This window comes from Bufo bufo, chromosome 1, assembly GCF_905171765.1.
Source record: "Bufo bufo chromosome 1, aBufBuf1.1, whole genome shotgun sequence".
Taxonomy (NCBI): Eukaryota; Metazoa; Chordata; class Amphibia; order Anura; family Bufonidae; genus Bufo; species Bufo bufo.
The window spans coordinates 444,699,457-444,724,962 of NC_053389.1; the positions used below are offsets into that span (position 1 = coordinate 444,699,457).

Sequence of the window (25,506 nt, forward strand, 5' to 3'; positions counted from 1 at the left end):
GGTACTTTCACACTAGCGTTATTCTTTTCCGGCATTGAGTTCCGTCCAAGAGGCTTAATACCGGAAAAGAACTGATCAGTTTTATCCTAATGCATTCTGAATGGAGAGAAATCCGTTCAGGATGCATCAGGATGTCTTCAGTTCAGTCTTTTTGCCATTTTAGGACAGAGATAATACCGCAGCATGCTCCAGTTTTATCTCCGTCCAAAATTCTGGAACGCCGGATCCGGCATTTTTTCCCATTGACATGCATTAATGCCAGATCCGGCCCCGGGTGTTCCGGAAAAACGGATCCGGCATTGCGGTCTGCGCATTCTTAGACCGCAAAAAATTTGAAAAAAATAAATGTCGGATCCGTTTTTTTGGATGACACTGGAGAGATAGATCCGGCATTTCAATGCATTTGTCATACGGATCCTGATCCGTCCGACAAATGCCATCAGTTTGCATACGTTTTGCCAGATCCGGAACTGCCTGCCGGAATCCTCTGCCGCAAGTGTGAAAGTACCCTAATACAGAAAAAAATCTCATTTCAAACATATGCCTACTCTATAGAAACCTATATAGAAACCTACAGTAGATGTCTGATGCCAAACATAACCTACCATTTTTTTGTTTTTTAATTATTAAAATTAATTCTTTAATTTTATTTATTTCATGATCAGCCATTTTTCAGAGTTCAAAAAGATCCAGGCTTTAATTGATTTTCCCTATTTTTTATCACTGATAATGCAAAGAAAAGAATATTACAGACTGTCAAAGTGCCACTAGACATCATTTTGTATTGAAAAGCATGCTATTTTAGTGCAGATACTAATCATTCTGCTCTGAAGTATTTACAGTCTGGGAAGCAAACTGATGAAAGTCACAGGTCTAGGTTCCATGCTGGGAGATCATTAATTGCACAACTGACTTGCCTGTGCAAGCTTATAGTCCATTGGGTGGATTCTGACTGATAAATCAAATCTAGCAAACAACATCCAAATAAATGAGAAGAAATTGGCACAAATTCAGTTTATACCACTACATTTTTAAAATATATTTATTCATTGCATATTATGTTTAGTGGAGAATGAGAACGTCTTTTATTTTAGATGTCAGGCAATAGGCTGAGGATATAGAGAAGCATTACCTTAAAGGGTTTGTCCCATCATTAATGTAAAAAATGAAAATCAGACATCATATATTACATGACAAGCTCTTTCTAACAAAGCTAGAACCAGCCCTGTATCTCACATGGATCCAGAGATCTCCCCAATCATTACTCTGCTAGATTTATATCAAACTGGCAGCTCAAGGGAAGCGTCCCTTCTGCTGCAGCTTCGGGGAGGTGTCCATTCTGCTACAGCTCTCTCCCTATCACAGATTAGAAGGCAGTTGAAGGATGAAACTGAGCATGTGCGACCTTCTCAGTGAGAAGGACAAAGAAATAAGAAAAAGACAAACAGCAGGTGGAGCTATACAGATACATTTTATTGAACAAATCAGTGGCTATACAAATTTTTAATGCCATGTAATGACAAAAGTATTCAGATCCAGGTGCTGGTTTGAAAACTGTAGAATATTTTTCATGGGACAACCCCTTTAACAGGAGTCTGTGGTTAGGAGCCTCTTTAGAAAAAGGCCAGCTTTATGTGTCATAATACACTGCTAAAATGCTGGTAATATGTTTTCCATTGTATTTAATGCTGCTGATTTCATGTATGCTTCTAAAATTAGCATGTTGCTTGTATCCACATAAAATACAATTAAATGAAATTCAAATGTGAGCCAAAATAAGATGACAAATAAAAATGCAAAAAAAAAACAAAAACCAACAACTAGATTTCAGAAGCATTGGAATGGGAGAGGCAGGGGATCAGTACCCACTAATCACCTATAGGAGAGGGGGGAACCTCAGAGAGAGGCTAGTACACAGCACCTTTAATACTCCCGTTAGCGACACCTGGCTTTCTAAGAGACCATTAGGAACATTCAGATGTGGCAATTGCGTGGCCTGCAAGGCCATTAAAAAAGGTCATATGTTCACCAGTTCTGTGACAGGACAAAGTTACTATATCAGATCCTTCATCAATTGCAAAACAGTGTGTGTGGTATATCTGGCCACCTGCATTTGCCACAAACAATATGTGGGCAAGACCAAAAGGGAATTCAGAAGGCGGGTGGGCAAACACCTCTCAGATATTTCCAAGCAGATTGACACCCCACTGGCACAACATGTTGCTATACATCATGTCGGGAGATCTGATTGTGTTAGCTTTCAAATGATTGAACACATGAAACCATCCCCGAGAGGAGGTGACCTGGACAACCGGTTACTACGCAAGGAGACTGAATGGAATTTATTTCATACACTTGCTTCATATAGGGTCCCCCTATGTGATATTATAGTGACCTATTGGCCCTCCCCTCTTCCTATAGTGCAGGGGTGGCCAACCTGAGGCTCTCCAGCTGTTGCAAAACTACAACTCCCATCATGCCCGGACAGTCTACAGCTATCAGCCTACAGCAGGGCATGGTGGGAGTTGTAGTTTCACAACAGCTGGAGAGCCGCAGGTTGGCCATGCCTGCTATAGTATATGACTCCACAATTTGTCTTCATGCTGGGAGTCTCGTAATGTGTGGTCTGGTTACATCTGCGTCATCTATCCAGACACATCTTTCTTATTCGGACTTTATTCCATATCTGGGTTTCACCCTCATATTTCCACCAACAATGCTTCAAATTATTATTGAGAGGTTATTTATCCTCCTTCCCAATGAGTATAAATAGGATCCATGGAACTTATGTTGTATGTACCGTTGTATTTTAGTTTACTTTACATCCTAACACCAGATTTGGTATACACAGTAGGGCCCATGATATTGTGAGCCATTTGTCACAAAGCCAATTTGCTTGTATATTGTGTTACCGGTCGTTACGGCTTCAGAAGCAAGGAGGCGATCCTTTTTGGAGGGACTTGGGGGTGTACACTGTCTGTTTCATGGCTGTCACCATTCATGTCACCATACATGTCACTGCCCGATGGGCACTATATATCTAGAGGTAGCTACGGAGTGTTGTAGAAATATTAATAGTTGTAATCTGCTCGCATCAAACTTTGTGTAAAGAAATAGGTAAATCTCTCTTCCCTCAACCACAGTCAGAGACAGACCCAGGTGTTACCATCTTGATTGAATTCTTGCTGGGCACTTCTCCTCCTCCTTGCCCAGTCTGTTCCGTTTTATTTACTCACAAAAGGTGTAAAAGGGGCTGGCCCAAGACAAGGATACAGGAAGTGATGACATACAGGAAGTGATGACATGTCAAAGGACAGGGAGGGGCAATCAATGTGGCTGGACAGACAATGCACACAGGAAGGATGAGTCATGTCCATTGTCTGATCAGCCAGGTGGCCGCCCATCCCCCATCACTGTCAGCATGGACCTCATTCAATACTGCTCAAAAGTGACCAGTATCTAGTGAAGCTCATTCTACTGGTTCTTATAGGTTTGAGATTATCTGCGAGACATTGCTACGGCTATTGTCAGTATACGGTACGAGTATACCGACAAGGCAGATATGCATGTCTTAAAAGCAGATATGTATCCAGAAAGGGATAGCGAAGCCGCAGCAGAGGTATAATATGTATCTCTCATTATGCAGACTTCACTTCTCTAATGTGTATAGACATTTGAAGGGAAGAAGCCCAGTGCATTGCACTTAGTGCTCACAAACCGGCAAACGCCCCCCTACACACTGAGAACACGTCTCCGAGCCCATGAGAAGGTTTTCATACTAACGGTTTTACCACTGGTCCCGATTAAACCCAAGTACCCTCTGCTAGAGCGTTCTTTGGCTAAATCCGACACAGGGAGACAGATGACAATCTATAAAAACACACACACACACATCCTAAGATAAAATGTCCATAATAAAATTTCCACAACAGGAGTAAGCTGCTTAACTAAGATCAACATCCATCCTTTATTCACATCTCCATCTACCCAGCGCTTTTAACGGTGCTGTTTATGTACCAGACGTGTGTTACATAACCGCCTATATATAATCACCATTAACCGTTATCGGCAATGCCCAGGAGTATGCCACTTATTGTATATGCAGGGGGGAGGCTTGTGCTTTCCCAGCCTCCCCAGTCTGACTGGCCGGCCTGCAGTAAGGCTCCTCCTGATGGGCTTTGCTACTGCCATTTAACAGAGGCACTCTGCGGCCGCGCTACGGCCGTCATAGTGCCGGAGGCTATGTGAGATCGCGCGCATGCCATCAGTGGCGCGCAATACATGCTATATGTGCAAATTTCCTCCACTTGTACTCCTGATGAACTGCTGTCTTTACAGCAATGAAACGCTTCGAGTGTGAAGAGAATTAGGACTAGGAATATAGCCCACAGTGTGAGGGTTATGCAGGGATAGGGACCGGGTTAGGTAGCACAGTAAATCTAGTGTACCTGAGTTACCAATAGAGACAGAGAGGGCACGAATGACTGTGTTTATGGATGTCTGACCTACGGTGGTCGTGCTTGTACACTATAGGAAAAAGCACCAGCCTAGGTGACCACCACTGATGGATTGCAGGGTGGTCGTAATCATGGAAACGAGCAGTGTATAATGAGCTCGTATTAACTTTCTCTACATGATAAATGCCACTTTCTGAAGTGAGACAACCCCTTTAACCCCTCAGTATCTGAATAGCTTAAACATTATATTAATCCTTTAGTAAACCAGTAGAAAAGCACCGTTAGGGCTCATACACACAGGCATATCACGACTCCAAATAACCTCCTGGTTGTAATATGGCACCCATAGATTTCGGTTTTTAACATAAAAATGTTTTAATCGTAACTCTGAAAGGCTCCGATTTAATAACCCTAAGAAATGTCATAAGAAGAGCACTAAATGGAGGTATTATGTGATAGAATCCAGAATGTGCCCAGAATGTTTTATGCGATCTGCTATGTTTCTGTACAGCTTGTATTCTGTATGACCCACAAAATCTAAATTTAAAGCACTTTCATCTTAGTATACCTTCTCCCACCTATTAGATGTCTCCTGGCTGGCACATTGTTACTAAAGCTCTGGATGACTTTCAAATTTAACAGCGCGGATTACTTGCGCTAGATTTGACCTCTACAATGCTCAATGCAAGATAGACAGCTTTCCTTTGCCATATTTCTTTGACATAGCCCTTAATTAAAATGATGATTTATGCCACTGCTTAAAGAATGAGCCAGGATATAAGCCATAATCACAGTAATAGCCTTTTTTTGTCAAAATCTGAAAAATATATTTATGTCTTCTAGGATTATTGATTCCAGCATATGCCATCAATGAAATGAATGGGAATTATATCTGTATGAGAGTTGGAGTAGGCAGACATTAAAAAATATATTTTCAGATTTCAGTAAATGAAAATCTCAGATTCTTTTTCTCTCGCATTACCTTGAATTCCTGCCCCTGGTGTTAGTGACTATGCTACCTAAAGAAATCTGGGTGGAATGAAAGTGCTGGTGGTTTGTCATCAACTGGCTAGTAACATCCCTGACAACATAGTATTGCGTGCTGTGGAGTTGTCGGCCACTTATGGCGCAGCTGCTAATCACCATATAAAAATTTATTTATATGAGTTTTCTTGGAGTTGAGTGCTCACTTTTTTTATGCCATGTAGTCTTCTAGTCCAAACTCCTGTGCCAGTTAATTTCTTATTAACTCCATCTTTTGGATAAAGAGCTTTTAGTGTAACTATACTTTGAAACAACATTTGAAATAGCAACATATCAAAGTGTTTAAGCGCTGAAACTCACAATGATCGCTAGAACAAGGAGATAGAGGAGCTCACATAGCGCGTTGTCTCTCTTTGCTGTAGGAGTTGGACTCAATAGTAAGTCTATGAGTCCTATATTGTATCGCTGTATCAGAAGCTGTCAGATCTGGCACACATGAAGCCCCGCTACTCTCCCGATAAGCCCCGCCCCTCACGGACATCTCTCTCACCAGGAGCAGCTCCAGACTACATTGTGGTTACAGGACCTGTGGTGATATCACAGTCATGTGATCAGCCATGTGTGTGGGAGGAGTTAGGGGAACACAGGCTCTGTGGACTGTGCTGGTGGAGAATTCAGAGGTACTTTATGTATGGAAGGTGTGTATAAAGCAGGACTATGTCAGTGTAACCAGTCTATTGTAATATGTATATAGTAGTGTCAGGTGGGTTCTGTGTATGGCAGCGTCAGGTGGGCGAAGTGTATGGCAGCGTCAGGTGGGTGCAGTGTATGGCAGCGTCAGGTGGGCGATGTGTATGGCAGCGTCAGGTGGGCGCTGTGTATGGCAGCGTCAGGTGGGCGCTGTGTATGGCAGCGTCAGGTGGGCGCTGTGTATGGCAGCATCAGGTGGGCGCTGTGTATGGCAGCGTCAGGCAGGCCCAGTCTATGGCAGCGTCAGGCGGGCCCAGTCTATGGCAGCAGTGGTCTTATGTTTAGTGTATGATGTTGGATAAATGACAATAATTGTCTACATTTATTTCTGCATGGGAGACTAGCAATGGTCTCCCTGCAGAAATATCAGCCTCATAATGTTATGTGGGCCTATACATTATATATGTGAATTACTGCAAAATTTGTACTCCTCCTCGGCTAAAAATGCTCCTCAAAATTGTTAAGAGGAGTATTTTTACTCTTCTGAAAAAAATATAGTTGCTGTGAGCTCTTCTCTCTCCTTGTTCTAGTGATCAATTGGGATCTCAGCACTCAGAACCCCACTGATCAAAACTTTTGATATGTCTCTATGACATATCAAAGATCTTTTCAAAGTGCAGTGACACATTAAAGGCTATGTACACCTTCGGAGGCAGTAAGATAAGAACTGAGCTTTGATGGGTGTTTATAAGGTCAGAGAGCAGAGATAAAGAGCCCGTCAGCTCCCTAACTGATGGAAAAGAGAGAAAATCCAGAGGAGGCTACTACAGCATCTCAGCTATGTACAGAAAAAAGGACTCCATATGTTTAATAAATAAAATGATTTTTTAGCTCAAAATGACTACAATGAAATAATTTAAAAAATTGCCCCCAAAGGTGTGCATAGCCTTTAACTCCCATTGGTAGACTTATAGTCAAATGATGAAACTCTTGTCAGTCTACAGTCAACAGCATATGGAGCTTTGTCACATTGAGCATGGTTTCTCATCTGCAGACAGCAGAGTACAGAGCAGGAGGAATTGACCATAAATCCCCGCTTTTTCTATGTTTGGGAGTCCAGTGGGGAGTCCTATCAGTGATTGACAGCTATCTCTGTACGAATAATACAGAGATGAATTATTTTTGATGCATTAGAGCAATATTATAGAAACATAGAAACATAGAATGTGTCGGCAGATAAGAACCATTTGGCCCATCTAGTCTGCCCTATATACTGAATACTATGAATAGCCCCTGGCCCTATCTTATATGAAGGATGGCCTTATGCCTATCCCATGCATGCTTAAACTCCTTCACTGTATTTGCAGCTACCACTTCTGCAGGAAGGCTATTCCATGCATCCACTACTCTCTCAGTAAAATAATACTTCCTGATATTACTTTTAAACCTTTGCCCCTCTAATTTAAAACTATGTCCTCTTGTAGCAGTTTTTCTTCTTTTAAATATTCTCTCCTCTTTTACCTTGTTGATTCCCTTTATGTATTTAAAAGTTTCTATCATATCCCCTCTGTCTCGTCTTTCTTCCAAGCTATACATGTTAAGGTCCTTTAATCTTTCCTGGTAAGTTTTATCCTGCAATCCATGTACCAGTTTAGTAGCTCTTCTCTGAACTCTCTCCAAAGTATCAATATCCTTCTGAAGATATGGTCTCCAGTACTGCGCACAATACTCCAAATGAGATCTCACTAGTGCTCTGTAGAGCGGCATGAGCACCTCCCTCTTTCTACTGGTAATGCCTCTCCCTATACACCCAAGAATTCTGCTAGCATTTCCTGCTGCTCTATGACATTGTCTGCCTACCTTTAAGTCTTCTGAAATAATGACCTCTAAATCCCTTTCCTCAGATACTGAGGTTAGGACTGTATCACTGATTTTATATTCTGCTCTTGGGTTTTTACGCCCCAGGTGCATTATCTTGCACTTATCAACATAAAATTTTAGTTGCCAGATTTTTGACCATTCCTCCAGTTTTCCTAAATCCTTTTCCATTTGTTGTATCCCTCCAGGAACATCAACCCTGTTACAAATCTTTGTGTCATCTGCAAAAAGACACACCTTACCATCGAGGCCTTCTGCAATTTCGCTGATAAAGATATTAAACATTATGGGTCCCAGAACAGATCCCTGAGGTACCCCACTGGTAACAAGACCATGGTCTGAATATACTCCATTGACTACAACCCTCTGTTGTCTGTCCCTCAGCCACTGCCTAATCCATTCAACAATATGGGAGTCCAAGCCCAAAGACTGCACTTTATTGATTAGCCTTCTATGTGGGACAGTATCAAAAGCCTTACTAAAGTCTAGATAAGCAATGTCTACTGCACCTCCGCCATCTATTATTTTAGTCACTCAATCAAAAAAATCAATAAGATTAGATTGACATGATCTACCTGAAGTAAACCCATGCTGTTTTTCATCTTTCAATCCATGGGATTTTAGATGTTCCACAATCCTCTCCTTAAGTATGGTTTCCATTAATTTCCAAAATATTATGATGGAATAGAATTCCAGTAATTGTTCACAATATATCGTGAAAACTTTTAATGGCGGGAAATTTGAACAACATGTGCATATACTGCGGTACTACTTCATTGGGTCCTATTTAAGGTTAGATATTAGAGCATCTGATGAATGAAAGTATGGAGGTTGCTCACTCTACACCTCTAACCAGAGGGGAAAACGAGGCACATCTAACCCTGACCTTCATAATTACTGGCAGATTGAATGCTATTTTTGGAATACACACCACAGGTATTTAGGTAATTATTTTTGTCCACATGGTAATTGTATAACTCGGTTACAAGGGTAAAGAAGCGATAAACAAATCTGTAATGACTCCTTGCATATGCTATGAAAAAATCCAGTGGTGCAGAAATAATTGGAAAGTGCTTAGACCATTTCAGCTGTATGCCTCCATTTTTCTTGTAAGAAAAGTTGACAAGTGTACAGAGATTACTTGGCCCTGCTGTGTCCAAGCAGCTCAAAGAAAATCCCCTGCAGCTTATTTTGGAGATTTTCCTGTGGTAGCAAATTTGGCACCTAATAATACTGAGGCTGGAGTTTGATGGATGTCAAATAGATTGCAAGAGAGGTTCCAAATAGCTCTACCTCCTATAGTGACCAGGCATGTAACAATCTGACCCCATTGCCCTGAAGTTATGTACTGCCTGAAGTCAACCCTTTTCTGTTTTTATTTTCAATCTTTTATAGCACCTGTATTAGGTGAGGGCAAGATTTGTGCCAATGTCTGAGTCTACTGAACAATATTTACCAGATCATTCTAAGGCCTTGCGTGTTTTGGCTTTGTATTTTGTCCATTTGGAGTAAGCACAGAATACAGTACGTACTTTATTCTAGTGAGAAATTCACACCTCTGATATTTTGCACGGACATATTCACGTGTGCACTCTTTCAATATACTGCATCTTTCATCAGATGCTGGTTTGTGCAGCATATCCTTCATAGAAGATGGAGTGCTTCTAGGGGGAAACACAGTGGGGATCATTTATCAAACTGGTGTAAAAGTGGAACTGTCTTAGTTGCTCATAACAACCAATCAGATTCCTCCTTTCATTTTCCAAAGGAGCTGTGAAAAATGAAAGGTGGAATCTGATTAGTTGCTATGGGCAACTAAGCCAGTTCTACTTTACAGCAGTTTGATAAATCTCCCCCAGTGTGTAGTACAATAGCTATTCCATATAGAACCATACCAACCGCAATACAGAGAATTCTAGACCGAAATTCACAAGCAAGACCTAAAATGCCAAAGGGTGGTTCAAAGGTTTGTGAGCCAGTTCATTATGTAGCTTCTACATGCATAGAAGTTTCATAACTTTAAACATAGTGGATGATTTATAAATCTTCAACCGTGATTTTCTGGCATAGAAAGGTTGCAACTTGTTGCACAAGACCTGATTTGCGGCAAAATGTTTGACTTTTTACACCTTTCGGACGCTCTCTCCAGCTCCTGGCTGGAGTAGATTACAGTTCTGGTGCACAGATTGCCAGAGGTGAGTCGCAATTAAGCGGCCTGTGCCTCATAATACAGTGCATTCAGAAAGTCTTTAGACCCTTTCACTTTTTTCACATTTTGTTATGTTGCAGTCTTGTGCAATTTTTTTTTACAAAATTATGTTTTTCCCCATCATTCTGCACTCGGTGCCCCATAGTGACAAAGTGAAAACAGAATGTTTGAAATCTTTGCTAATTTACTGAGAAGGAAAAACTAAAATCCTTCATTGACCTAAGTATTCAGACCTTTTACTCAGTACTTAGTTGAACCACCTTTGGCAGCAATTATGGCCTCCCGTCTTCTTGTGTATGGTCCACAAGGTTTCTACACCAGATTTGGAGATTTTCTGCCATTCTTCTCCACAGATCTTCTCAAGTAGTATAATACCACCCTTAAGGTACCTTCACATGATCAAGTTTCTTGATGCAGTTTCGAAAGCCAAAACCAGGAGTGAATTCAAAAAGAGAAGTCATATCTGTCCTTTATGCTTTATCTCTTTTTTTTTATGATCCACTCTTGATTTTGGCTTTCAAAACTGCATGCAGAAACCTGACCCTTAAAGGGAACCTGTCACCTCTACTATGCTACCCTCACTGAGCATGTCTAAATGTTCATTGTGTTACCCTAAACATATAAATTACACTTTTATTTCATTTGAGGACGAATTCAATAAGTATTATGCATTTTTGTACTTCCCGCCTTTTATGCAAATTAACATAAAAAAGTCATATCTTACTTGTGTGACCAAAGAAGAGTCATATTTTCAAGGTCTGACTCATCTCAGGTTAATTTGCATATGTATCAAATCTTTCTTTTACACAATAAAAGCACACAGAGCTTTGGGGACTGGATTTTGCCGGATGTGCTAGCGGCCATCTAGCAACCCATGTCCTCAGCTCTATACCCAAAATCCAGGTGACAGGTTCCCTTTAAAGGAAACACAAGTGCTAACTTCCTGCTGATCTCTTCCCCTAGAGGGGGAAGAGTAGGGACCTTACATTTGTAGCCTTCTACTGCAGACAGACCAGTAAGGGTCCATTAACACGGGTTGATTATCAGGCTGAAATGTTTGTATGAATGCTCATTCCCAATACCAATAATTGCCCTGTGTAAGGGAGTGGCGGATCCAGAGCCTGGTCTCGGGAGGGGCACTTCCAGATTGTTTTGTGGCGGCGGACAGAAAATAATGTGGTGCTTATAGAACAGACTATTTTATTTAACCATTCGTACAGCTCTAACCTTATTTATAACTGAGGAGGGCTATCAGGGTACATTATACAGGGGTAATATAACTGAGGAGGGCTATCAGGGGACATTATACAGGGGTAATATAACTGAGAAGGGCTATCAGGGTACATTATACAGGGGTAATATAACTGAGAAGGGCTATCAGGGGACATTATACAGGGGTAATATAACTGAGAAGGGCTATCAGGGGACATTATACAGGGGTAATATAACTGAGAAGGGCTATCAGGGTACATTATACAGGGGTAATATAACTGAAGAGGGCTATCAGGGGACATTATACAGGGGTAATATAACTGAGTAGGGCTATCAGGGGACATTATACAGGGGTAATATAACTGAGGAGGGCTATCAGGGGACATTATACAGAGGTAATATAACTGAGGAGGGCTATCAGGGGACATTATACAGGGGTAATATAACTGAGTAGGGCTATCAGGGTACATTATACAGGGGTAATATAACTGAGGAGGGCTATCAGGGGACATTATACAGGGGTAATATAACTGAGGAGGGCTATCAGGGGACATTATACAGGGGTAATATAACTGAGGAGGGCTATCAGGGGACATTATACAGGGGTAATATAACTGAGGAGGGCTATTAGGGTACATTATACAGGGGTAATATAACGAGGAGGGCTATCAGGGGACATTATACAGGGGGTAATATAACTAAGGGGTATCAAGGTACAGTATACAGTAGGAATATATAAGTAAGGAGGGCTATCAGGGGACATTATACCGGGGTAAATTACCCTGTATAATGTCCATGATAGCCCTCCTCAGTTTTATTACCCCTGTATAATGTACCCTGATACCCCTTAGTTATATTACCCCCTGTCTAATGTATTCTGATACCACTCAGTTATATAAATGTGGCTCTTGCCTCTGCATTGGTCCATATAAAAAAGGACCTTAATGGAGATGTCCTGCTGCTCAAAGAAAAGGAGGATATTCAGGTAGAAATTGGTTGGGATTATTTTTATTTTTGTGTGTTTTCTGTGTTTAGTGTTCCTTTTAAGTAGTAGTAGCTACATAAACATTAACAAAATTACAGGAATAAAAAAATGTTTCTACCCGATAAATTATCTCTGCAGTCTTTGCATTAAAGGGTCATCCTTATGGATTTCAGATCATATAACATGTAGTTGAAAGCAAATCCAGCCTAGGTTAGTGTCCATTATAGAAAAAAAACATCTCAATGAACCTTTAGTGGTCACCAAGGATCTAAAAAAAGGACTAATACAAGAACAGCAGTGAAACAATCTGAGCCTGTTTTTCTTTCTTTCATTGTGTACATTAAAGTAAACCTGTCACAATGCACCTATTCACATGACTGTATTTTATATGCCATATTTCAAGTATTCAGCATTTTCAATTATCTGTATTGATCATATTAGTACCCTATGTTACCTACAGACTCTTTCTTTAACCTTTGCTTTATCAGTGCATGGGTAGGTGCATAATGTACGTCACTTGAAATTCTTTTGTTAATTCCATATATTATTGTGTACCCACCATTGCTTTTCCCCTCTTAGGTGTTGTTCACAGTAGCACTGCCTTCTATTCCATTGGATTTCCATTGCTCTTTGATGGCAAGGATAGCGTAGTCAATGGGATCCATCTTCATAGTCAAAGATTAGAGTAGCAGCCATGATGCTAAAAGGAACAGATTTATTTCTCATCTAAAAAATAATATAAAAAGACAATCCTTGTTCTGTGTCCTAATAGTAATCAAAATTCACTGCAGAATTCTGGCTTAATTTGCGATATAAACAGTGTACATGTTTTGCACCACATTTTTTGTTTTAAACACTTTTTTGACTCATTTTAAAAGTGGGTGTGGCTTGTTAAGAAAAGGGGTGTGGCTTAACTTGCAAGAACACCTGCCGAAAAATGCAGCAAAAATCTGGCATAGAGTAAGCCAACTAAGAGGTGGTGTAAGCCAAATCAGGCACAAGTTTACACTGTCTAAAAATTAGACAGATTTAGTTAATCTTCGATTCGACACTCCTGTTCTTTCTAGATGTGACACTCCTGTTCTTTCTAGATGAGACATTCTTGTTCTTTCTAGATGTGACACTCCTGTTCTTTCTAGATGTGACACTCCTGTTCTTTCTAGATGTGACACTCCTGTTCTTTCTAGATGAGACATTCTTGTTCTTTCTAGATGTGACACTCCTGTTCTTTCTAGATGTAACACTCCTGTTCTTTCTAGATGTGACATTCCTGTTCTTTCTAGATGTAACATTCTTGTCCTTCCTAGATGCGACATTCCTGTCCTTCCTAGATGTGACATTCCTGTTCTTTCTAGATGTGACACTCCTGTTCTTTCTAGATGTGACATTCCTGTTCTTTCTAGATGTGACACTCCTGTTCTTTCTAGATGTGACATTCCTGTTCTTTATAGATGTGACACTCCTGTTCTTTCTAGATGTGACACTCCTGTTCTTTCTAGATGTGACATTCCTGTTCTTTCTAGATGCAACATTCCTGTCCTTCCTAGATGTGACATTCCTGTCCTTCCTAGATGTGACACTCCTGTCCTTCCTAGATGTGACATTCCTGTTCTTTCTAGATGCAACATTCTTGTCCTTCCTAGATGTGACATTTCTGTTCTTTCTAGATGCGACATTCTTGTTCTTTCTAGATACCAATACAGTGGGATACGTCAATACAAGTAGACACATCTAAGCAAATCACGTAACAGGATCATCTTCTGTTCATGCCTGAGCTGCTCTTTAACTCCCTGTATTTTCTACCCAGGACACGTAGACATTATTACAGCTGAGAAAAACAGTCTTATTGGGATCTGTAATTGACCCGCCTGACAATAACGGAAGATTACTATAGCAAATTGCAGCTGCAACGTACTGCTTAACAATTCTGAAACAATTTTCAGTTTATTTATAACACTTAGCGATCTCGCCTTAGCTGGATGCCCGACTCTTGTGTAAAACTGAAAACTGCAGCTGAACTTCACGCTTCTCCTGCATTGTGAGCTTCGGTGGGGGAGAGAAGTAAATTGGCAGTGTTGTGGAAAATTGTTTCCCTCCGGTACACTATTTAATAGCAAAAAATGTCAGCTATAGATTTGTGAAATTTTGAAATGTTTATGTCTTAGGATGTAAGTGCTGCTTCTTTATGCCAAGTGGTCCATTTCAATACACTTTGCAGGATGTCTTTCTTACAAATGTCCTTGATTCAGCTTAACCAAGTTTCAGGGGAAAGCCACATCATGAAATGTACTTGTCAGGGTGGTCAGCCTTATGAAATTTACTGTCAGCAAATAAAAATTAATATTGACATTGTCATGAAAAAAGACACATGTCCATCAAGTTAAAAGGAGTTTGTGGTGGTCTGCTCTGGTTGAAACCTTTGAAAGTTTCTTCCCTGTGATATTGTCTAATGCACTTTAAATCAGGAAGGTCTTAGACATTCTGCTTATTTACCTATTTTGTACAGATATTGATGACCTATTTTCAGGATCAGTTGACCAGCTGTTTGAGGAAGCTGTGGCACATTGCTAAACGCAATGGCCTCCTCACAGCTTACCAAGCACAGCGCCACCCATTGGATAGCAAGTAGCTGTGCTTGGTATTGCAGCTCAGCCTCATTCACCTGAATAGAACTGAGTTGTGCCTAGCTCATGTCACCAATGAACGTGACATCTCTGGCCTAGGAAGAGGCTGCAGTGCCCATCAGACTGCCACGGCCTCTTAAAACAGCGGTGGCAGTGGTGGGAGTTGGAGTGCTGCTGGTTGGATATTGATGACCTATCCTGAGGCTATCCATCAATATCAAGATCTTGGACCAAAGTCAAGTATAGAGTAAAAATATTGTAACCAGCATCTTACTTTTTTCAGTACAGAACCGTAAAGTAATGTTTAATTTCACAAAACCTTAAGTAGAAGACTAAGAAAACACATTGAGATAGTAGCATACTTTAGATGGACTTTCAGGGTCCCTGCCCTAAAATATAAGTGTTAGACATCTGTTAGCCAAATGCTTGTAGAGCCAACAGCTAGTTCTTTTGATCCCCTGTACACATGCACATTCAGCTGAGCCTATATGGGATCTCAATGGGCAGAGGGAAATAAGCCGTAATTGTAATATTCAGGCGGCAAGTTATAGAGCAAGAGGAGCTGAGAAGATTGATATATCGTTTTATGGGAAAAGATTCAGTAAAACTTGAAATGTATTCATTTAAATCTCTACTCATTCTGGGCTTTGAAGACATGGAGGCGGTCCTATCAGTGATTGACAGCTATATCTGCATACATAGTCATAGAGGGAAGGCTGTCAATCATCTACAGGACTGTCTACTTGACTTCAAAGCCCAGAATGAGCAGGAATTTAAAAGAAGAAATTATAAATTATTCAAAATATTTTCCCATAAAAGTATATATCAATTTGCTCAGCTCCTCCTGCTCTATAACATGCTGCTTGTGACTCAGACATCACATTCAATGTGACAGGTACCCTTTAAATAGGTTTTTCTTTGAAGCACACTTATTGCCTATCCAAAGAACACATGATAAGAATATGATGTAGCTCAGTTGTTTCAGTCAGTTGCATAGGCTTGACTGCAGTTCCATTGAAATTCGCAGCATAGACGTGTGATGAGGAAGAACAGAGTCTTGGACCCCTATTCAGGCGATTAGTGGGGGCAGCAGTAGCGTGGCCCCAAGTGATTATATATTTATTGCCTATCCATAGGACTTCATGCAAAACCCCCTTTAAAAGAGAATATAACATTGATTTAATAAATTATAATCTGGCACCGTAGTATTATACAGCTGCAGCATTCTTTAATTTGACACACAATGCTTAGGCGCAATTGAAGCAAACTTTAAACTGACACATAAAACAACACAAACCACAGAAAGTCGAGATCCTGTCTGCTTCAGCTGTTTAATGCATCATGAGTGTCAGGTTAGCCAATGCTTCATCTGTCATGCAGGTGTTTTGTGGACGCATACAGCTTTCCTCCTTTATCATTTCTTTGGTAATTTAATATGAAAGAGTGCCCACAAACTCTTGTTAGAGATCGTCTCCATCTCAAGGTCCTAATTATTGACTTGGCAGAAGACACAACCTGTCTCTGAGTGTAAGTGTACCTCTTTGGCCATCCGTAACATTGGCGTTTTATCGCGTTTTCATTCTGGAGGTATATTTGGGTGATCATAAATGATGTATGTAACAAGCATTCCACCCAGGGCTGAATGAATGTTATTCATAGGGAATGCAGCGTGTGTTCTTCTAGGTTTATAGCCCACTTTACTGTCTGCAAGTTCAATTACAAAGTCTTTGATTAAATACATTTTATCAAGGTTTTCACAAGGGGAATCCGTAATTCTGGATTATGGGCAGGATGGATTAACCTTACCCTATAGCAGTATGACTGTGAAAAGGAGATTACTACAGACTAGACCTGCTATGGTCCTGCAGTGCCCAGGAAGAATTATGGATTATCATTTACAAGTACTTTAGTAAAATGACCAGTCATCTAGTGAGCAGGAAAGTAGCCCACAGCCAAGACCAAAAATTCACCTGCTGTTCTCTGTATCATGCTGCTTCTTTTAAAGGGCATATGCCAGCAGGATCAACCCTATTAAACCAGCTATAGTGTCTGGTAGGACTGACCCTGCTGATGAAAAAAATGTATTTGCTCAATCTGTTGCTCGGGCTAGGAAAAATATATGTTTTAACAAATATATATGCAAATTAAGGTTTACGGTGCACCTCTAGGCTGTCTCCCTGTACATGATTGACATGACCAGGTGGGAGAGTCCAGGGAAGCAGAGCAGAAGAGCCAAAGTACACTGAGTGCCTTTAACCCCTAATTTAATTTAAAAAAAATAAACACTACTTTCTTCTAGATGCAGTAATAATCAGGCGAAGAAAGGTATATGTTTAAACAGCAGGGTCAGCTTTACCAGGCATTATGGATGTATTAATAGGGTTAATCCTGCTGACAGATGCCCTTTAATGTAACAACTACGGTAATTATGTAGATGCTCTTGTTTTTTATATGTGTAAAGTGATAAGTGAGTTTCGGGGGGAAAAAACACATTCGATTCTTAGTACCTACTCAGAACAGGACTGTGACCAGCATAACTGCAAAATAGTACCTCCTAGTTCCGACCTGCTCTCCTATGGCACCCTTGCCGCCAGGTAGAACTACCACAAGTCTGAGTCACTCTGCATTTACACGGTCATCAAGGCCGCCCTATAGCCATGTAGCCAGATTAAAAAATTCACTTGTTTTCTATTTTCTATAAATTGGGAGCCTATATATTATCAAACATATAAATTTGAATGTTGCGAAGTGCCATTGCAATGCAAGTTAGGCTACTTTCACACCTGCGTTTGGTGCGGATCCGTCTGGTATCTGCACAGACGGATCCGCACCTATAATGCAAACGCTTGGATCCGTTCAGAACGGATCCGTTTGCATTATCATGAACAAAAAAAAAAAAAATTTTTTTTTTTTTTTTTTTTTGTTCATGATAATGCAAACGGATCCGTTCAGACTTTACATTGAAAGTCAATGGGGGACGGATCCGTTTGAAAATTGAGCCATACTGTGTCAACTTCAAACGGATCCGTCCCCATTGACTTACATTGTAAGTCTGGACGGATCCGTTCGCCTCCGCACGGCCAGGCGGACACCCGAACGCTGCAAGCAACGTTCAGGTGTCCGTCTGCTGAGCGGAGCGGAGGACAAACGCTGCCAGACTGATGCATTCTGAGCGGATCCGCCTCCACTCAGAATGCATTAGGACTGGACGGATCCGTTCGGGGCCGCTTGTGAGAGCCTTCAAACGGAGCTCACAAGCGGAGCCCCGAACGCTAGTGTGAAAGTCACATGTACTATATGTATTTTAGGATAAAGTTTTTGTATTTTTGTCATGGTAGAATTTTTGTATGATCCCAAACAAGGGATCTAATCCTGTTCTGCAGTGCTCCAAATCTAAAAAATTTAGTCTAGGGCGAAATGAATGAGAAGACATGGCTTATGCTGGTATTTCAGTCTTCCTTTTCTGACCCCAAACGGCAGAAGATTAATTTTAATAGTGTTAATCAGACTCAGAACAGACCCCAGTATTAATAAGACCTCTAAATCAGACCTCAGATCAGATTATCAATGTTAATAAAACCCCGAATCCAACCTCAGATTAGATCCCCAATGTTAATAAGGCTCCTATTCAGACCTCCATGTTAATAAGCCCCCATATTAATGAAACCTCAAATCAGACCTCCATGTTAATGACCCCCTATTAATCAGACCTCAGATGAGACCTCCATGTTAATAAGACCATATTAATCAGACCTCCATGTTAATAAGACCTCCATATTGACCCCCATAATAATCAGACATCAGATCAGGCCTCCATGTTAATGACCCCCATATTAATCAGACCTCACATTAGAGGGGGAAAAAACAACAACTTACCTCTCCTGCTCCGGACGCAGCCACTCATGAGACCCAGCTCCTGCTGTTCTGGTCTTCTTGCCGCACTGTACTGTGACCCAACACTGCTCAGCATGAGGTCACAGAGCACTGATGTCCTCATGCTGTGCGCAGTACACAGCACCGCGAGTGGCCAAGGAAAACCGGGAAGCAGTGAGTACAAAGCCCAGGGAGCATTGCAGTCACTGGTCCTCAGTCCTCAAGTACTAATGAGGGCTTCCATAATGGAAGCGCTCATTAGTATTCGGCCCATAAGACGCACTGACTTTTTCCCCCCACTTTGAGGGTAAAAAAGTGCATTTTATAGAGCGAACATACCATTTGGACACAATTAAGATACTCTAGCGCGGGACATTTCTTAGTTTAGATACATGACGTTCCCTCTGTAGCCATCTAGCTTTTTTACCAAATATTGCAACCTAGGTATATCCAAGATGTAATTCTGCTTATTTAATATTTACTGTATCATCTTACATGTATGGCTTTGGCTATATTTGCAGAAATATTCTGTTTTTGTTCATTGTTAGGAGACTCACAATTTTTATAATTAGTACAAAAACTGGTGGGGTGGTTTATGACACAGAGGTTCTCAGTTTGGTGGTCTTTGAATCCTTGTGTCATGCATTGCCCCCTCAGATCCTACCATGAATGTTCTTTAGATATCCAATGTTTCCACTGCTTTTATGCTACTTTGTTAAGTATTTTTCTGTTTCTTTACAGGTGGATCTATCCAGTAACGCCCTTTTGCACCAAATGAGACGGGATCAGGTTTCAGACATTTGTCGGGCAAATAATATATCAAGCAGGAAACGACGTATGTTGACTCCCAATGACTTGAAACATTTAGTGGTAGATGAATACCATGAAATGATTTATTGTTATGTTCCAAAAGTGGCATGTACAAATTGGAAGAGAGTGATGATGGTCCTAACAGGAAGAGGTAAATATAGTGATCCAATGGAGATTCCAGCCAATGTAGCTCATGTCTCATCCAATCTGAAGACCCTCAACCAGTACAGCATTCCAGAGATTAACCATAGATTGAAAAATTTTATGAAATTCATGTTTGTCCGTGAACCATTTGAGAGGCTGGTTTCAGCCTACAGAAACAAATTCACCCAGAAATATAACACCTCATTCCACAAGCGCTATGGAACCAAAATAGTAAGACGGCAACGTAAAAATGCTACCCAGGAAGCTCTTCATAATGGTAACGATGTAAAGTTTGAGGAGTTTGTGGCTTATCTTATTGACCCGCACACCCAGAGAGAAGAACCATTCAATGAGCACTGGCAAACCATGTTTTCTCTCTGCCATCCTTGTCATATTCATTATGATCTCATAGGAAAATATGAAACCTTAGAAGAGGACTCTAACTATGTTTTGCAGCTGGCAGGAGTGGGCAACTACTTAAAATTTCCCACCTTTCCGAAGTCTACCAGAACTACTGATGAAATGACAGCCGAGTTTTTCCAGAACATCAGCTCAGAGCACCAGACGCAACTGTATGAAGTATACAAACTTGATTACTTAATGTTCAACTACTCCACTCCAGCCTATCTGAAACTAGAATAAGAGGATATCTGTATGTTACCGTGTGCATTAAGGGACATTTTGTAAATGAAAGGAGGGGAGGGCCGGGGTGTTTCATTTGTGCTGCAAGCGGTACAAGCATAATAAATTAATTTCTTCATAAGCAAAGGCAACTTGATGTGTAGGGTAAGAGAAATGTAAACAAATCTGAAGACACGCAAGCTACTATGCTGTTCTCAATTTCCATGGCGCCTTCATTCTGTATGTAAATTGTCTATAAATTATTTATAGTTATTTAAACAATGTCTTTTGGTCTGATTAAGTCTACTGTGTGTCTATATATATATATATATATACAGTACAGACCAAAAGTTTGGACACACCTTCTCATTCAAAGAGTTTTCTTTATTTATGACTATGAAAATTGTAGATTCACACTGAAGGCATCAAAACTATGAATTAACACATGTGGAATTATATACATAACAAACAAGTGTGAAACAACTGAAAATATGTAATATTCTAGGTTCTTCAAAGTAGCCACCTTTTGCTTTGATTACTGCTTTGCACACTCTTGGCATTCTCTTGATGAGCTTCAAGAGGTAGTCCCCTGAAATGGTTTTCACTTCACAGGTGTGCCCTGTCAGGTTTAATAAGTGGGATTTCTTGCCTTATAAATGGGGTTGGGACCATCAGTGGCGTTGAGGAGAAGTCAGGTGGATACACCGCTGATAGTCCTACTGAATAGACTGTTAGAATTTGTATTATGGCAAGAAAAAAGCAGCTAAGTAAAGAAAAACGAGTGGCCATCATTACTTTAAGAAATGAAGGTCAGTCAGTCAGCTGAAAAATTGGGAAAACTTTGAAAGTAAGGGCTATTTGACCATGAAGGAGAGTGATGGGGTGCTGCGCCAGATGACCTGGCCTCCACAGTCACCGGACCTGAACCCAATCGAGATAATTTTGGGTGAGCTGGACCGCAGAGTGAAGGCAAAAGGGCCAACAAGTGCTAAGCATCTCTGGGAGCTCCTTCAAGACTGTTGGAAGACCATTTTAGGGGACTACCTCTTGAAGCTCATCAAGAGAATGCCAAGAGTGTGCAAAGCAGTATTCAAAGCAAAAGGTGGCTACTTTGAAGAACCTAGAATATGACATATTTTCAGTTGTTTCACACTTGTTTGTTATGTATATAATTCCACATGTGTTAATTCATAGTTTTGATGCCTTCATAGTAATGAAAATAAAGAAAACTCTTTGAATGAGAAGGTGTGTCCAAACTTTTGGTCTGTACTGTATATATATATATATATATAGATAGATATATCTTTATGTTTGTAGAATATCTATATATAGGTATTTGTGTGTGTATATACATATATATGTATATACAGTCAGGTCCATAAATATTGGGACATCGACACAATTCTAACATTTTTGGCTCTATACACCACCACAATAACTGCAGACTGTCAGCTTTAATTTGAGGGTATTTACATCCAAATCAGGTGAACGGTGTAGGAATTACAACAGTTTGCATATGTGCCTCCCACTTGTTAAGGGACCAAAAGTAATGGGACAATTGGCTTCTCAGGTGTTCCCTGGCCAGGTGTGTGTTATTCCCTCATTATCCCAATTACAATGAGCAGATAAAAGGTCCAGAGTTCATTTCAAGTGTGCTATTTGCATTTGGAATATGTTGCTGTGAACTCTCAAGATGAGATCCAAAGACCTGTCACTATCAGTGAAACAAGCCATCATTAGGCTAAAAAAAACAAAACAACCCCATCAGAGAGATGGCAAAACAACATGGCCAAAACAACTGTTTGGAACATTCTTAAAAAGAAGGAATGCACCGGTGAGCTCAGCAACACCAAAAGACCCAGAAGACCATGGAAAACAACTGTGGTGGATGACCGAAGAATTATTTCCCTGGTGAAGAAAACACCCTTCACAACAGTTGGCCAGATCAAGAACACTCTCCAGGAGGTAGGTGTATGTGTGTCAAAGTCAACAATCAAGAAAAGACTTCACCAGAGTGAATACAGAGGGTTCACCACAAGATGTAAACCATTGGTGAGCCTCAAAAACAGGAAGGCCAGATTAGAGTTTGCCAAATGACATCTAAAAAAACCTTCACAGTTCTGGAACAACATCGTATGGACAGATGAGACCATGATTAACTTGTACCAGAGTGATGGGAAGAGAAGAGTATGGAGAAGGAAAGGAACTGCTCATGATCCTAAGCATACCACCTCAACAGTGAAGCATGGTAGTATTAGTGTCAAGGCGTGAGCATGTATGGCTGCCAATGGAACTGGTTCTCTTGTATTTATTGATGATGTGACTGCTGACAAAAGCATCTGGATGAATTCTGAAGTGTTTCGGGCAATATTATCTGCTCATATTCAGCCAAATGCTTCAGAACTCATTGGATGGCTCTTCACAGTGCAGATGGACAATGACCTAAAGCATACTGCAAAAGCAACCAAAGAGTTTTTTAAGGGAAAGAAGTGGAATGTTATGCAATGGCCAAGTCAATCCCCTGACCTGAATCCGATTGAGCATGCATTTCACTTGCTGAAGACAAAACTGAAGGGAAAATGCTCAAAGAACAAGCAGGAACTGAAGACAGTTGCAGTAGAGGCCTGGCAGAGCATCACCAGGGATGAAACCCAGCATCTGGTGATCTCTATGCGTTCCAGACTTCAGGCTGTAATTGACTGCAAAAGATTTGCAACCAAGTATTAAAAAGTGAAAGTTTGATTTATAATTATTAATATGTCATATTACTTTTGGTCCCTTAACAAGTGGGAGGCACATATGCAAACTGTTGTAATTCCTACACCGTTCACCTGATTTGGATGTAAATACCCTCAAATTAAAGCTGACAGTCTGCAGTTAAAGCATATCTTGTTCGTTTCATTTCAAATCCATAGTGGTGGTGTATAGAGCCAAAAATGTTAGAATTGTGTCAATGTCCCAATATTTATGGACCTGACTGTATGTACATATTCTAAGAGCCAAATATTAAGCCTCTAACTTTAGTTGTTAAAATCCCTCCCACCCTGTTTAGTAAATTACTGGTGTCACCAGAATGATGTGACCTTTTTTAAAAGCTGAACCCATCGCTGTTAGGTTTTCTACTCGAGAATATATATAAATATCTATTATTTTGAATAAAGGAAGGTGTATTACATTCAGACTGTGAATAATACTAGAAAATGTCATTTTAGTGTTATGTATAGGCACAAGTGTTTTCATTTCCTATGTCAGACCCTCTATGCCTCAGCTTATTTGGTAAATCCAGTACATATGTTCATTACCCTAAGTGACATAGCTCTGGAAAAGACTGGAATTTGAATGAACTGTGTTTACACTACACTGTATAGTAACTGTAACCTCATCCATCAGTTCAGATACATACATCAGCTTATGGTTGTATCTAGTTCAGATATTATGCAAAATGTGATCATTTTAAGTGCAATTTGGTTTTCAGGTGCTAAATAGAGCTATGTAGCTTTACCCCCTAAGTGTTTATTGTGCAGTAATGTACCATCATAATATAATATATTCTGATTCAAATGGAACCTCTTTAGACTGAACCCCAGGGAGCTTGTCCTTTAGACTGAAGCTTTCTGCAGCAATCCCCTGTTTTTATTCTGGATGATTCAGAAATATTTTAGGCTGTTAATAAATGTACCAGTCATGAATGTTATACGCTGTACAAATAATGAGATCTTAAAAGCAGAATTTTCAGTCATCTTCCAATTACCAACAATCTCTGCCTTTTTTGTCTGGAGAGAATACATATTACAGAATACATAGACAAAGCTATCCCTTTAATTTTTGGCTTGCCATATAAATGTTCAGAACTGTGAAAGTTTACTTTCAGGCATATTGCAAATAAATTGTACTGGTTGCAAGCTACAGTATTCACCCAGAATAGATAACACAATCTACAATGGGAGTAATGAAGGCACAGCACTGCCTCGAAAATGAGCCTTAAAATAAGCCTAGCATTTATTTCTTCTAGTATTGCACAACACAACGATCTATGCCAATCTATAGAAAGAGACAGCCTGGGCCACTGTACCGTCAGGCTTTTGATTTTGTCTTCCTGCTGGTCAGTAAATGCTTACTACTTTTGCTTATCTGTATCCCTATTGTGTTTCATATTTATAGGTCATTAAAATAAAATTTGATGTGATATAGATGATACATTGAAGCTGTTGTGTGACCCCTCCAGTCCGGATATACTTTGTCTTTTTGTACATAAACTTTGTCCCGGCTTCAGGTCTGTGCATCACTTTGCAGAGCGATGTCTTGCATGCACCTAAAGCTGTAAATGGTTAAAATGAAACTGTAATCTACTGGAATGGCCAAAAGATAATTTATTAATAATGTATTAAATTGTACAAATTATTGCTCAAAAATAAATTCCGTACTTATGCAGTGAGCTGCAATTGTGGTAATTAATAATACTTCATCATCACACAAAAATGTAGGCAACAAAGGGGACTCAATGACAATTAGAACATACATTCCTCTCTGTTTTATTGTATGATGGACTAAACCCTATGTATGGTCAAAAATGTTAATAAGCAGGTAAGTGCAGCAGGTAGGTGAAACCTCTGATATATGTTTTTTTTTGGGGAAATCAGCAGAATTACATACAGGAGTGAAATAAGGGGCCTGGTTTCCAAATATATGTTTCCCACATTACAATGTAGAAGCAAGTTGGGAAATCTGTCACATCAGAAATACTTGGCTAGTAGTTGGTGAGATATCATCAGAAAAGGAAAGGATTTGGCACATACAATAGGTAGGGCTGAATGTGGTTTCTCTCCCTTCTGATTCACAAGCAAAGTTGACAATCATGCCAGCCAATTCCAGTATTAAGCACCACACCTCTATGAGAAAATTGAATACATCTTTTTCTGTTCATTAGAAAGACAAGCAAGTGGACATAGTACAATCATCTCCCAACTGGTTAAAAGGCTCTGAAAAAGGTGTTTATACTAAACTGTATAATACCATTAG

At 40.2% G+C, this 25,506-nt stretch overlaps 1 protein-coding gene across 2 annotated transcripts in view; it reads left to right on the forward strand.

Moving 5' to 3' along the window:
- Positions 1-20,812, forward strand: part of CHST11 (carbohydrate sulfotransferase 11) — a 232,941-nt gene extending 212,129 nt beyond the window's left edge. For both annotated transcript variants that reach the window (XM_040408012.1, XM_040408020.1), the window contains exon 3: positions 19,654-20,812. In XM_040408012.1, coding sequence (XP_040263946.1) covers positions 19,654-20,508 — 855 coding nt within the window. In that variant the 3' untranslated portion in view covers positions 20,509-20,812. The remainder of the gene's footprint in view (positions 1-19,653) is intronic.
- Positions 20,813-25,506: the final 4,694 nt, after the last annotated feature.